Source organism: Anabrus simplex, chromosome 14 (assembly GCF_040414725.1).
Source record: "Anabrus simplex isolate iqAnaSimp1 chromosome 14, ASM4041472v1, whole genome shotgun sequence".
Lineage (NCBI taxonomy): Eukaryota > Metazoa > Arthropoda > Insecta > Orthoptera > Tettigoniidae > Anabrus > Anabrus simplex.
In genome coordinates this window covers 51393393-51407180 of record NC_090278.1, presented here as the reverse complement: position 1 = coordinate 51407180, position 13788 = coordinate 51393393, and the positions used below count along the sequence as shown (strand labels likewise).

At 38.7% G+C, this 13788-nt stretch overlaps 1 protein-coding gene across 5 annotated transcripts in view; it reads right to left on the bottom strand.

Annotated features, from left to right (window-relative positions):
* Positions 1-13788, bottom strand: part of Cad96Cb (protocadherin Fat 4-like Cad96Ca) — a 328400-nt gene that overhangs the window by 41299 nt on the left and 273313 nt on the right. For all 5 annotated transcript variants that reach the window (XM_067158408.2, XM_068230420.1, XM_067158409.2 and 2 more), the window contains one exon: positions 6082-6225. In XM_067158408.2, coding sequence (XP_067014509.2) covers positions 6082-6225 — 144 coding nt within the window. The remainder of the gene's footprint in view (positions 1-6081; positions 6226-13788) is intronic.

Sequence of the window (13788 nt, the reverse complement as noted above, 5' to 3'; positions counted from 1 at the left end):
AAACATTAAAGTAGTTTCTTGTGATGTTTGTGAAACCAATGTTTCCTGGTTCAATGCGGAACCTGTAAATATATTAAAACGCGGTTAACAATCCAGTGTTGAATGTGTTGTGGCTCTAATCAGCAAAATGATAAAGTGATTGTATGTAGGACTCACCTCAAAATGCCGTGAGACAATGCTATTACTAGCCGCGCTCAATGAACAATGAAGACTGAGCAGGTTTGCATGATCGGACGTAGCTAAAGAGGGGAAGTAGGGGTGGGTTGAGACGATGTATGTGGGCCGCGCGTGGAGGGAGTCTGGTGGGTGTGGACTGTGGAACGAATATCGGGAAAACTTATTGTGAATTATACGTAAAATTAAATTCTTGTTTGGGATTTGAACATTTTTTAAAAATGTTATCAGGAAATCTAAGAGAACTTTTGGAGTTTCAGATATATCATTGAGATTGAGGTTAGCGTTAAAATATTGGTCTATATGAATGTAACAATTCAGTAGCATCCAGTAATGGTCCCTTGCTCAAAATCTCTAATATTTTAATGTCTTGTTCCAAGTTTGTAAAATTATGTCTTAGCTCATGGATATATTGTCCCACAGCGGAGAATCTATTATATTTTACTGCATTAACGTGTTCGGCATACCTTATCTTAAAGTTGCGCCCAGTTTGCCCTAGGTAGGCGCTGCCACAGTCATTGCATTGGAACCTATAAACACCTGACCTAAGGTAAGGGTTAGATTTATTTACAGTGGCTGCATTGTGTAAAACTTCGGTACTTTTGTTATCTGTGCGAAAAGATATCTTTACATTATTCTTTTTGAATATATTGGTGACTCTGTGAATGTTGTTATTAAATGTAAAAGTTGAATAGGAATTATAACTTTGTTTATCTTTGGTAAGCGTGGTTTGCGGACGATGTTTAATCTTATTGATTATACCTTCGATGAAAGAGGCCTTGTAGCCATTGGCATAGGATATATTGCGGATAGTATTCAGCTCCTTGTTTAAATTAGCTTTAGTCATAGGGATTCTAAAAGCCCGGTCTACGAGGCTGAAATACGTAGCTCTTTTGTGAGCTTGTGGGTGTGTTGAATCTTGTCTTATAGTGACGCTAGTTTGTGTTGGTTTCCTGTAGATGTTGAAGGAAAGAGTAGGAGGCTATCTCTTAATAGTTAAATCTAAAAAGTTAATTGATCCCTTCTTTTCAGATTCCAAGGTAAACTTGATGTGTGGATCTATGTCACTGAGTTTACTTAAGGTGGTCTTTGCATCTGTTATCCGCTCATCTAGAACTACGAATACATCATCAACGTGTTTCCGTTATCTATCGCGGAATCCTCTAAAAAATCCAAATAAATTTCTGCTAAAATCCCCGAGGCCGGAGACAGATTGAGGTTACACAAATTTGCAATACATACTTACAGGATATAGTCTTACTTAGTATTTATTTGTTATTATTCATTCGTTTTGGCTGACTATGGACCATGAATTAGAATTCAGCTTCATCTGTTTCTGGGCTTTAATTCTCATCCAGTTCTTCTCCATCCTTTCACTCTGAAATCATCTCCTTTCTTGAAACCTGTTGGTGGCCTTGATCCTCGAAATGTAGGCATCCCTGTTGCTGATTTCATCCAGGTCCTTCTTCACCTCCTGGTACCAGCACAATATAGTTTTCCTGGTCTGAAAAAATCTTATCTGATTGGTCAGTCTTCCCAGGTTAATTCTGTAGATATGCCCGAAGAACATAGCTCTCCTCTTCTAGATGGTATCCGAGATCTTTTTCAGCTTGACATATAATTCTTTGTTTCCTTTCTTTCTGTATGATCCAACCTCTGTTCTTTGGGGTCCTAGTATGTTCCTCAGAATCTTTCTCTCCACTAGATTCAACTTCTTGACCAATCTTATTTTTATCATGTTCAAACTTTCAGCTACATATAAAGCTTCTGGGTGGATCCTGTCTGGTAGTGTCTCAGTTTTGTATTGATCAAGATATTCTTGCTGCTGTAAATGTTCATAGTTAGTTTATATGCCAAGTTCATCGTGTTGATTCTCAATAATGGTGCCTCTCTGACACGTCAATTGTCTATCCAGTCCTCCAGATATTTGAATTTCTCCACTTTCTGAATCCTTTCCCTCTCAACTGTCATACAACTGGGTGCTGTTTTAATGTTGGTTATGTATTGTGCCTTCTCAAAGGAGAGCTGTAGGCAATTTGGTTCTGTGCCTTTTCTATGGACTGGCAGAACCATTCCAATTCCTTTGTTCTTGCATCCTATTTGTTCACTGCCTATTCCTTGTGTTTTACGGTGCCACTCTCTTATCACTTTGTCAAGAATGCTTAGAATTTAATAAAAGATATATTAAACATAATAATTGAAGATTTTACATAGCCTTACCATAAATACTGTCCCAAACGTTTAAGTAAATTGACACAAAATGGTTAGAGATATTTTAATATTCTAATAACAAGTGTTACATAGATGCATTATGAACCATAACCACAAATAATTATTCAAAATGGCCACTATTTGCATGCACACAGGCCTTAAGTCTTTGTGGCCACTCATCAATGGCATTACGCAACACAACTGGAAATTCTGAAACTGCCTTCCGAAGAGACTGCTTTAAGCTTTCAATATTGGAATGTCTTTTCTTGCAAGCCATCTCCTGAAGCTTGGACCATAATTTGTAGTCCAAAGGGTTTAAATCTGGACTTGCAGATGGCCAATCTGAAGTGGAAATGAAATCGGGAACATTTGCCTCCAACTACTGCTGGGTTGCCTGTGCCTTGTGCACTGGGGCCGAGTCCTGCTGGAAGCTCCAGTTCCGTCCATGGAAGAGGTTGTTTTTGAGATTCCTGACCAGTCCCTTAAGCACTGTCTCCTGGTACACTTTAGCTGAAGTTCTGACTCCCTTTTGACAGAAATGGAGCTCCGTTGTGCCCTCGAAGCGCACACCCCACCACACCATAACTGATGAGGGACGATGACCCCTCAGGATCCTCAGAGCCTTTTCACCAGCTTCTCTAGAGGAATGGGCATATACCCTGTCATTTTGGGCGCTGAAATTCTCTTCAACACTGAAAATCTTTTCATCCGTAAACAGGATTCAACGATGACCATTAGCTGCGTAATGCTTAAGTAAGTGCTTTGATTTTAGGAGCCTCTGGCACTTCAGTTCATTTGTCAGGAGATGTCCTTTGCATCGTTTGTAAGCATGGAGTCCCAGGTCAATGCTTAACGTGCGAGACAGACATTTTTGATATATGTAAGTCACGAGCCAACACTGTCTCCTTACCGGAATTCGTTGCACACGAGCCGCCATGCTTTGACGAGTTCTGGCGTTCGTACTGTGGGTGGTCTTCCTTGCCGCGGGCGATCTCTCACAGTTCCAACTTCAACAAATCAATTTATAGTGCAGTAAATGAATTTCTTACTAATTTTCGGCTTCTCAAGGGTTTTGAAAATCTCCCCTGGTGATTGCCCTACCTTGTGTAACGCTATCAAGGCCACACGATTCTCATACTCCCACCATTCCATCTTGAAAACTTCAAATTGACAACTGTACACTTCTGCAGCTCAATGAACAATGACTCATGCCTCACGATACCGGTTTTGTAGCCGCTCCCTCGTTCGGGCGGAAGTACAGCCACCCTCAAAAGTTGGGACAGTATCTATGGTAAGACAGGGTACAAGAGTTAAATTAGGTACAGGATGGCATATATAAGACAAATAATGCGCTCATTCTGATAGCTAGGAATGCATGGTGACGTGGTGTGCATTGTTGCCACACACTAAACAAGTGGTGACAACCTCGCTCTGCATCATGTAATTTCGAAAGCAAGATCCTTGAGCAGGAATCCAAAGAGTGCTAGTAAAACACACGCTTTGAGCCAGCATTTGAATGTCTCACCAATCAGTCTATGTCTCACCATTCCGTATAACTAAAGAACTGAAACAGATGACTTAATACAATTTTTCAGGATGGCTGGTGTTGTACAATATACAAGAAGGTCCAATGGCTCATTTCTCTGTGGCAGTGATGTAGATATAACTGTTAAGGTTTACTTTCCACTTCTGCATAAAATACTCGCAGGTACTTCACATATAAAACATCACACATTAAGTTAGTTTGTTAAGAAGGAAGACATATTTCCCAGTGTCGACTCAGTTAAATGTAACTGTAAATTAGTGTGTATCTGTATTCCTTGTTTAACATTTCTACCCAACATTTTTCTCATGACATTATCAAGCACCACTAAAAAGATTGTTGATGAAAGAATGTATCCCTAGTGAACTTCACTTGTGACATTCACATAATCTGCGAGCTTTCCCTCCTGTGCTACTTTGCATCTGTACCCTTCGTGCAATTCCTTAATGAATTTCAAGATTTTATGTGGTACTCCATATTTCACCAAGGTCTTCGACATTCAGTCCCATTTACTGAATCAAATGCTCTTTTGAATTCTTTGAATGTCAAGTATAATGTGGCCTGCCATTCATTGCTTTGCTCTAGAATTATTCTTAGCATATTTATTAGATCAACACAGTCTACAGAAACCAGCTTGTTCTTTCCAAAGACACTGCTCAATTGAGTCCTTTACTCTTTTTAGAATTGTTCTAGAGAGAATTTTACTTGGCATGCTTAATAGTGTTATTCCTCTCCAATTCTTACACACTGTGGTGTCACCTTTATTTTGGAAGTTCTACAATCAAGCCCTCCTTCCAATCAGATGTAATTCTCTCTTCTTGCCATATTTTCCCCAATCATGGTAGGAGCAAATTAATGGTGGCCACTTCATCCACTTTCAGTGTTTCTGGATCTATATTATCTATACCTGCTGCTTTACCATACTTTAATATTGTTTCAGTGCTAACCTAGCTTCATGCCGTCCCCAACATTATGTTTTTCTCAAGGAGGTGGAAAGTCTGACAGAACCCGACATGTGATTTACTATCATCTTATGGCAATTAAATGTTCATCGAGTAATATCAATGGTTGTGTTAACTTCTTGAAGGAGTTAATATCTTGATACATGTCGATGCATTACTATTGAATTCTAGCCAGAAACAACCAAGTGCTTATGTTCTGCGTACTCATTGAGCATCATGGCAACTACCAGTAATATAGATAAATGTAAAGGCATCTTTTTGAGCGATTCAGACATTATTGATGCACTTCAGAATTCTGACAGTGATAGTAAGTTTTCCTCAAATATTTTTGAAGCAATTAAGAGAAAACTTTTGGAAAAACTATCGGCCAAGAGAAGGTCTGTGCGAGAATCCGTGAAGCGAAGTAGTCAACCAACACGTCACACTTATGAAAGGTTGAACGTGAAACCACATTTTATTTATTCCAATGAGATAAGCAACACTAAGGACCGCGCAGTGTGTTCAAATAGGACAATCAAGGGTGGTCGACAGGAAACTGTGTACTTTTTTTGCATCTTGTGGTAAGAAACCTGGTTTGTATCCAAGCGTTTGTTTCGTACTGTACCACACGGGACTCGATTGCAAGACTAAAAGCAAAGGTGAAAGTGTGAAACAAATTAGAAAAGCAAAAGCATTTGGGTGAAACCTGGAAACCTTGCCCCATTTAAATACAACCTGCTGAGCAAACATTCTCTATTTAATTACGACTGCTAAAGGTTAATAGTGTGGTTTTTTTTACATCAAACTTAGCAACACAAATGACTTTTGCAACTGGTAGGCATCTCAATAGCTGATGCCATGTGATTATAATTAGTGTTATTGACAAACGCGTCTAAGTGTAATTTGTGTAACGTAACAAGACTTAATGCATGATTGGAGTGACGTCACATTAGTCATTACCGTAGGCCTTGGTAGCCAAAGACGCTGTGGCTACAAGTTCAGTTCCTTTAACGTAGAGCTGCAGTTCTCCTTGATAATACTGAGGTTCATTTATTGAAAGACATTCATTATCATTAGCGTTTAGCAATGGGAACGTTTTCCCCTTAATATTTCACATTTATTGTGAAATAACAGATCATGAGCTATAAAATTATGTAACAATCCAATTGAACTATTAATATAACAAACTCGAATGTGAAAGTATAAACTTACCGTGCGACCATCGGATGCATGAACCACGAAACTGTAGGAGTCCTGCGTCTCGTAGTCGAGAGACTGCCTTAATTCTATTTCGCCGCTGGGGGTGACTCCAAACACCTCAGCGTCGATTGGGTCAGGCAACCAGAAGCGTACTCGCTGTGAAGAGAGGAAGAAAGTCTGCATTATGAAGCATCTGTTCAGGCTAACTTGCCAAGAGAAATTACAGTTTAATTCTATTATTTAGACAGTGGTTAAAAAATGTGAAATTACAATATTTATCTTCTTTATATAAAATTGAAAGTGATGGAACTATTAACAGTAAGATTATGTGCACAGTAGATATCAAGTGGCTCCATAACCAGTCACAACTGAATATACAGATTATCAAGTTAATTAGGATACTTCTCAAGTCTGCCTGCATGAAGAGGAGAGTCAAACATGATCTACTCTATTGTTCAACACATCACTCCACAGTCTGCAAAGAAGTGAACTACTGAAGCAAGTACACTGCTGGAAAAAACCATACAATATCCTCAAGGACCACCAGGGTATAATACGTGCATATAATCAGATACCATTGCTTCTACCTACCATTGACTTTCTTTCTTTTTCAGGATGATGCCGTCTTTGATGCACTGCTATTATTAGACGTGACATATGACACGACATATATGTTACATAAAATTCTGGTGTACTGTTCGTCATGTCAGAAGACACAAGAAGACGCATCATATCATTGTATATTTTAATATTATCACTCATATCATGTGACATTCTTCATTAGATTTAGTAATGTTTTTAAAATATATATTAAGTTAGATTTAGATCTCATGACCAGCTGAGGATGACCTTTGTGTAGGTCGAAACCGGTACTGCATAGTAACAAGACATAATAAAGTAGTGATTAGGTGGACGGTACCCATTCTTTGTGATTGTGAACATCATCTTGAAGGCGATGAAGCCAGTGTTCCTTGGACTGACTATGTGGCTGATCTCCAGATACTGTGATGCAAAGCGCCATCTTTACAATAGATGTACCTTCACTATGTATTACGTGGCCATAACTCCAAATCACATCTCTAGCATCTTATCTACAGTCTGGGCAACTCACATGACTTCCTGGATGTCTATGTTGGTGACAACATCTACTTGGCTCAGGCCACGTGACCAATGAAGTACACGTATCTTCACGACATGAAACACTTACTGGTACTTGAGTGTTGCTTGCCAGCATTCAGAGCCATACAGAGCGACTGGGCGAATAGTCCTGTAAACCTTAGACTTCAGGTGGATTGGTATCTGATGATTGCACCCCTGTAGGTGGGGGTGGTAGAACAACATCCATGGTAACTCCTGCCTGTCGTAAGACATGACCAGGCGAGGCTCCAGGGGCTCTTAACTTGGGAGTGTGGGTTGGTGATCACAGGGTCCTTAGCCAAATACTGGCATTGCTTCTTCTTGCTTGTGCCACGCTCCTCAATTCCATCCATCTTATCCAACCTCCCTTGGTCAACTCTTATTCTTTTCCTACCCCGACTGTATTAGAGCAATATAAATGGTCCATTATTGGACTTTATAAATTTTCCAGCCAACTCATTCATGGTTGCCAGCATTTCACCCCAGTGTGCTAAGTTGGGCTCATCAGTTGGTAAATAGCACACCCACCAAGACGCATGGCTAGTGCATACTGTGGAGGCCACTGCGTAGGCAACTTGAAGCCACCGGCAGTGCCAATGCACTATGAGAGACTTTGTCTCATTACCAAAACTTGATGCCTGCCTGGCCATCAGATGATCTAGATGTTGATTCCCATAGGGAAATGGAATCTGACGGCAAAATACCATTTTTAGATTTCTCGTCACCAAGAAAGAGGATGGATCTTTAGAACACAGCGTTTATCGTAAGTCTACACACACCAATAGATGTCTTCACACAGATTCTCACCATCACCCTGCCTAGAAACAGGGTATCCTTACAACTCTGACTACCAGGACCAGGAGTATTTGTGAAGTGTCAGCTCTACAACAGGAAATAAACACTTTGAGAACCACCTCTGAGAGCAATGGTTACAACAGAGCTTTGATCTCAATGGTTCTGAAATCGATGCATAATCGGACATCTGTTAAGGAAAAAGATGTAAAAGGAACCGCTTACCTACCTTACATACATAACACTACGGATCGTATTGCTAAACTAATAAAAAGTTCTTATACCGTTGTTTAACTCTTTGTTTAGTTATACAGTGAATAAACCCTGTATAAGCGTTTTACATTTTTCTTACTAATAAACGTGGTATACGCATTGTATTACTAAACAGCACGTATACACTCGTTCCAAGGAGTAGGAATCTCTTCCTGTAGTTCACTGACGTATTTCGCACGTTCACCGCCTTTATGATCGGTTCTGCTGGTTATCTACGAGCAAAACTTTCCGGAAAGTCGCACAGTATCACGGCATATCGAAAAGGCAGTGGCAACACTAAGTGAGACAGCTGGAAATTCGCTTATACTGATATCAACATTTCTTCAGCTTGCTTGTGTAATGAACTCAAAAAAAAAAAACAAAAAAAAAAAAAAAAATAATAAAAAAAAATAAATGGAATGGCTTAAGAAAAGATCAATAGCTCCTAACTGGGATAGTACGGGAAACGTAAGCAATTGTAATTGAATCTGCGAGTTGGAAAGGGTACACATTCCAAAATCCTTACTTTTCAGGAGAAAGGAAAACCTGTTTTGTAGCTAAACGAAAGGTTAGATCAAAAAAGTTTCTATTAGGCATTTATACATCACATTTCTACGTATTCAACTACAAAGTATGGAAATCATATTACGTACTTTTTCAAGTTATACAATTTTTTATGTCAAGGAATAGGTCCCTTTTTATACTCAAATTTGAGAAAGATCTAAGATCTTTGTAGAGGCGGATAATGTATAATAAACTCGTAATTTAAAGTCTATTAAGCAGTAACACATTATTACACAAACATACGCCCAACCATGATTTCTTTTATAGTTATTCAATGTCATTCCGTGAGACAGCTGGAAATTGACTTATATTGATATCAACATTTCTTCAGCTTGCTTATGTAATGGACGCTAAAAAAGAAATGGAAAAGCTAAGAAAAGATCAAAAGCTCCTACTGGGGTAGTACGGAAAACGTAAGCAATTTGTAATTGAATCGGCGAGTTGAAAAGGGTAGGCCTACATATTCCGAAATCCTTACTTTTCAGGAGTAAGGAAAAGCTTAAAAGCTTAAAAGAAAGGTTTGATCAAAAAAGTTTCTATTAGGCATTTATACATCATATTTCTGCGTATTCAACTACAAAGTATGGAAATCATATTACGTATGGTTTTCAAGTTATGCCACTTTTTATCTCGAGGAATATGTCCCCTTTTATACGGTAGGTACTCAATTGAGAAAGATCTTTGTAGGGGCAGATAGTGTATAATAAACTCGCAATATCAAAGATCTATTAAGCTGTAACACAGTATTACACAAACATACGCCCAACCATCATTTCTTTTATAGTTATTCATTGTCATTCCGTCTCTTTAAAGAACTCCTTTACGAAGATGTCTAGCTTCCATAACCTCTGAATGGTGTACGTCTTCTATGTTTAAAATATCGTGAAGATCATCAACGTTATCGTCCATTCTTTCAACGTGTGTTCAATGTTAAATGGATAAGTCGGATATTTCACAACGATTATATTACTGTCGACAATAAATACCACGAAAATAAACTGCTCACTCGTTTCTTTTTTCCGCTACACGCTGCTATACAATGCTTATACAAGGGTCCTGGACTGTATAAGCAATTCAGTGAATAACTATAACAGATGTATACACAGGAGGCTTATATACGGTTTATTAGTAACGAATTTCGCGTAAACGGTGTATAAACCTTGTATATAAGTTATACACCGCTTATTAGTAAGACGGTTACATACAGTACATACCATATACGAACTGTTTTTGGAACATCAATTAAAATTAGGCAACTCCTGCGACCAGCTAAGGAGAGTTTGCCTAAATTGCAACAACCTGTTATCAACAGAGTTCCCTGTACTTGTGGCAAGGTTTATATTGGGCAGACTTTGAGAACGGTATGTACTCGCATCAAAGAACATACCAGGTGTAGGCCTATCGGACTCAACAAACCTGATAAATTAGCTGTTGCTGATCATGCCTTAACACCTGGTCATGATGTCTTGTTCCAAAAAGGGGATGTTATTGCCCGTAAAAAGCAATATCACCCAAGAATTAGCAGGGAGGCGGTTGAAATACGTAAACACCTAGATAATTTCAACCGCGATACAGGCTACAACCTAAGTGAATCATGCTACTTGTTATCAGAACCATTAGAGAATAATGCTTTATTGTTGCCGTTCATTGTCCCTAGCACGGGGCTAAAAATGGCGTCCCTTTTTCACCTTAAGGCACCATTTTAAGTTCCTTGTTGCTTTCTCCTAGCAACCTTTAATGCGTCGTTTCATTTCTCTGTTGTCTCCTGATGAAGAAAGGCAAGGTTCCTTTTGAAACGCGTAGAGTGTGTTTATAATTAATTACATGGCACAAGCCCAAAATATACTTCATAAATAGACTTAAAAGATGTTTTTATCTTCTTATTGGAAGAAGAGATTTTTTTAACAATATTTTAGTTAAGGACAAGTTGTTATTAATCACTTTTTAAGCATCCCCCCCCCTCCAACTCCCGCCCAATCACTATCCTCCCCCAATAGACATAAATATTTAAGTTTCCCATGAGAAGTTATCAAGGCTAATATGAGAACATATATTGTCATATCGATACGGACAAGAAGTGAATAGTTTGTAACCACAAGATTTAACCCTTTCTCACGGAATATCTTTGACTCACTGCCGGGCGAAACCTAGAGTAATAATTTGCTTGTCGGGTATAGTTGCGGAGTACCTTCACTGAATAATTTATTCTGTAAACACCACTTAAGATATCACTTTAAAATTTTGGACAATGGAAAATACGCTATAGTTATTCTAAAATGATATAATGAGATCACCTAATTACACGCAGGACCTCTCCCCCTGCCCCCCCTGTTCAGAATGATACATCAAGAAGCATCCAATATGGTGCATAATGTTAAATTGCTTGTTCTTGAAGTCAGTCTGAATTGCTGGACCTGATGGGGCTCTTATTTTCTTGGCAATGTAGAGAACGCAGGAATTCACCCTGAATCTCCCAATTTATTTAATTTGCAGGATCAGTCGGATAAAGATATTTAGATAGCAAATCGTACTTCCTCTCGGACATACAAACTATAAACAATTTTTCACTGAATGGGATTGGAAGATAAATTGACATTAGTTGGAATATTATGTAATTACGTAGAGGCTCATAGCCCGAAACAGAATTAACTAAAGAATTAAAACTGACTCTGAATGAACATTTCCTGTCCTGTGCCATAACTCGATTCCCCTCAGATTCATATCCTGTCACAACTGCTTCCCATACCATTTTTATTATCATACGAACAACTTCAAACTCGCTACGATCGCATTTGCCAACATATTGATCTAATTTGTAACAAATATCCTCCGCATTCAACTGGTTATGAGCAGCCATGTTGCTGCAATGTGTTTACATTCAGTCAGCTGTCTGTTCTATCTAAGGAAACGTATACAAGAACACTTTATTTTAGGATTCCGCGCATGCCAGTTGTATCTAGGAAGTGTAGGGATTTCACTGGTTCCAAAAAGTTACATGTTTAGCAGTCAGATGGCAGAGGAAGTCTGTTTGAAATTCAAGTACGCTTTACTACGCAACCCACGGGAGACAACGTGCGACACCAGTACGCTTTACTACGCAATCCACGGGAAAGAGTTAATACACGATGGCCGCCCTCAAAGAACAAAACTATATGGTCCATGAGGTAGTGTCTGGATTGGCAGCAAATGGAAGTACCAGATGAATAGACATCAGCCATTAAACATGAAAGCAAGAACGGAATGAACACTGACACAACTGTGCGATTTGAATTTTATTCTTGGCAACCGGAAGAAGTGGATTTAGAGAAGAAGAGATGAGCCTACAGTCTCGTATTATAAAGAAAAATATGGGCTGCAAAATATATCAGTCACAGGCTTGATGGTGGGAGCCCGGGGAACAATTCCTAAATTCTTGTCGCAGTTTCAGACTTCATTAGGTTTAGAAAAACATCTGTTGACAAACATAGCGGTAGCTGCCATCCGCAGTTCGATATTAATTTTAAGAAACCATTTATACAATCAACAGCATTGTGTGCATACTTTATGCTTCTTAGTTCCTGTTTGTACTGTATGAGAATGACATTTCATGCAGATATTATTTATTACATAGTATTTTTTTTTGAAACCAGTTAACAGTGGTGAAGCTTAAACTAAGTAATGGGATAGACAGATTTATTTTTTATTTAAACTATTTTAATCATATTATATAAGGAATTTTATTTTCAGCGCATACAGATGTGCATTCACTATTATACTAATGTCCGACTCGTTGGCCGAACGGTCAGCATACTGGCCTTCGGTTCAGAGGGTCCCGGGTTCAATTTCTGGCCGGGTCGGGGATTTTAACCTTAAATGGTTAATTCCAATGGCATGGGGGCTGGGTGTATGTGTTTTGTCTTCATCATCATTTCATCCTCATCACGACGCACAGGTCGCCTACGGGCGTCAAATAGAAAGACCTGCACCTTGCGAACCGGACCCATCCTGGGATATCCCGGCACTAAAAGCCATACGCCATTTCATTATACTAATGACTCTCAAACTACGACAAACCCTATGCCAACCTGTAACACTACGTGCTCATTTTTTAAAAATATAGACTAAGTGCGCACAGGGGAGTTGTCAAATAACAACATACATTTAGAAAGAAAAAATGGCAATATAATTGTTATGTAGATTTAATGAGAGAAATAAGAAATAAAAAGATTTTAGTGCAAGTCACCGTAAAAAAAAAAAAAATTGTTAACGAGTTCAATCAGCCTGGCCTCCATTTCAGCAAATATGTCTTACTTTCATCTTGAAGTCAGGCGTCTTGCTAAGTTCCTTCTCGATAGCTTGAGTTCCCAAGTTAGTCTCTGGTTGGTCATTGAATTCCTCAAATAAGTATTAATTCGTTTCAAGGCACTCTTAGCACGTTCACTAGAAACTGACCTTAACGGAATAGACAGCAACAAGTTAAGTAATTTTGTTGTTTCCATATACACACTCTCGAGTTCATTATAAAGAATGTAAGCCAATAGTTTTGGGGGTTATAATACTGTATGTAATATTGGCGGGCAAGAAAATGCATGTACTTGAAGGGTTTTTATGCTATCATTTATTATGTGTAAGTTTGCTATAGTTCGTATTGGAATATTATCATATAAGTTAATTAATTTATTTTTAGATGTGTCTTAACATAAAGTAAATTCAAATCAACTACATTAAGAGTATGCTTGAAATGGTAGTAAATAAAAGCACCTTTGTAACCGAGATACAAATACTAGCCAATGAGAGCGAGAAGAGACGCTGGTAAGTCTGTCAACTGGGCAGAGAAATCTTGCTATAGGAAAGCCACAGTTCCACAGTCAGCACCTACAGATAGCGTTAGTGTTGCTCTATCTGAAAGCTTTGAAAACCAAAGGGAATGTACACAGAAAGGACAGAGTCTACTTTCGCCTCTGTGCTTCGTGTAACTGACACGAGGCCAAACAT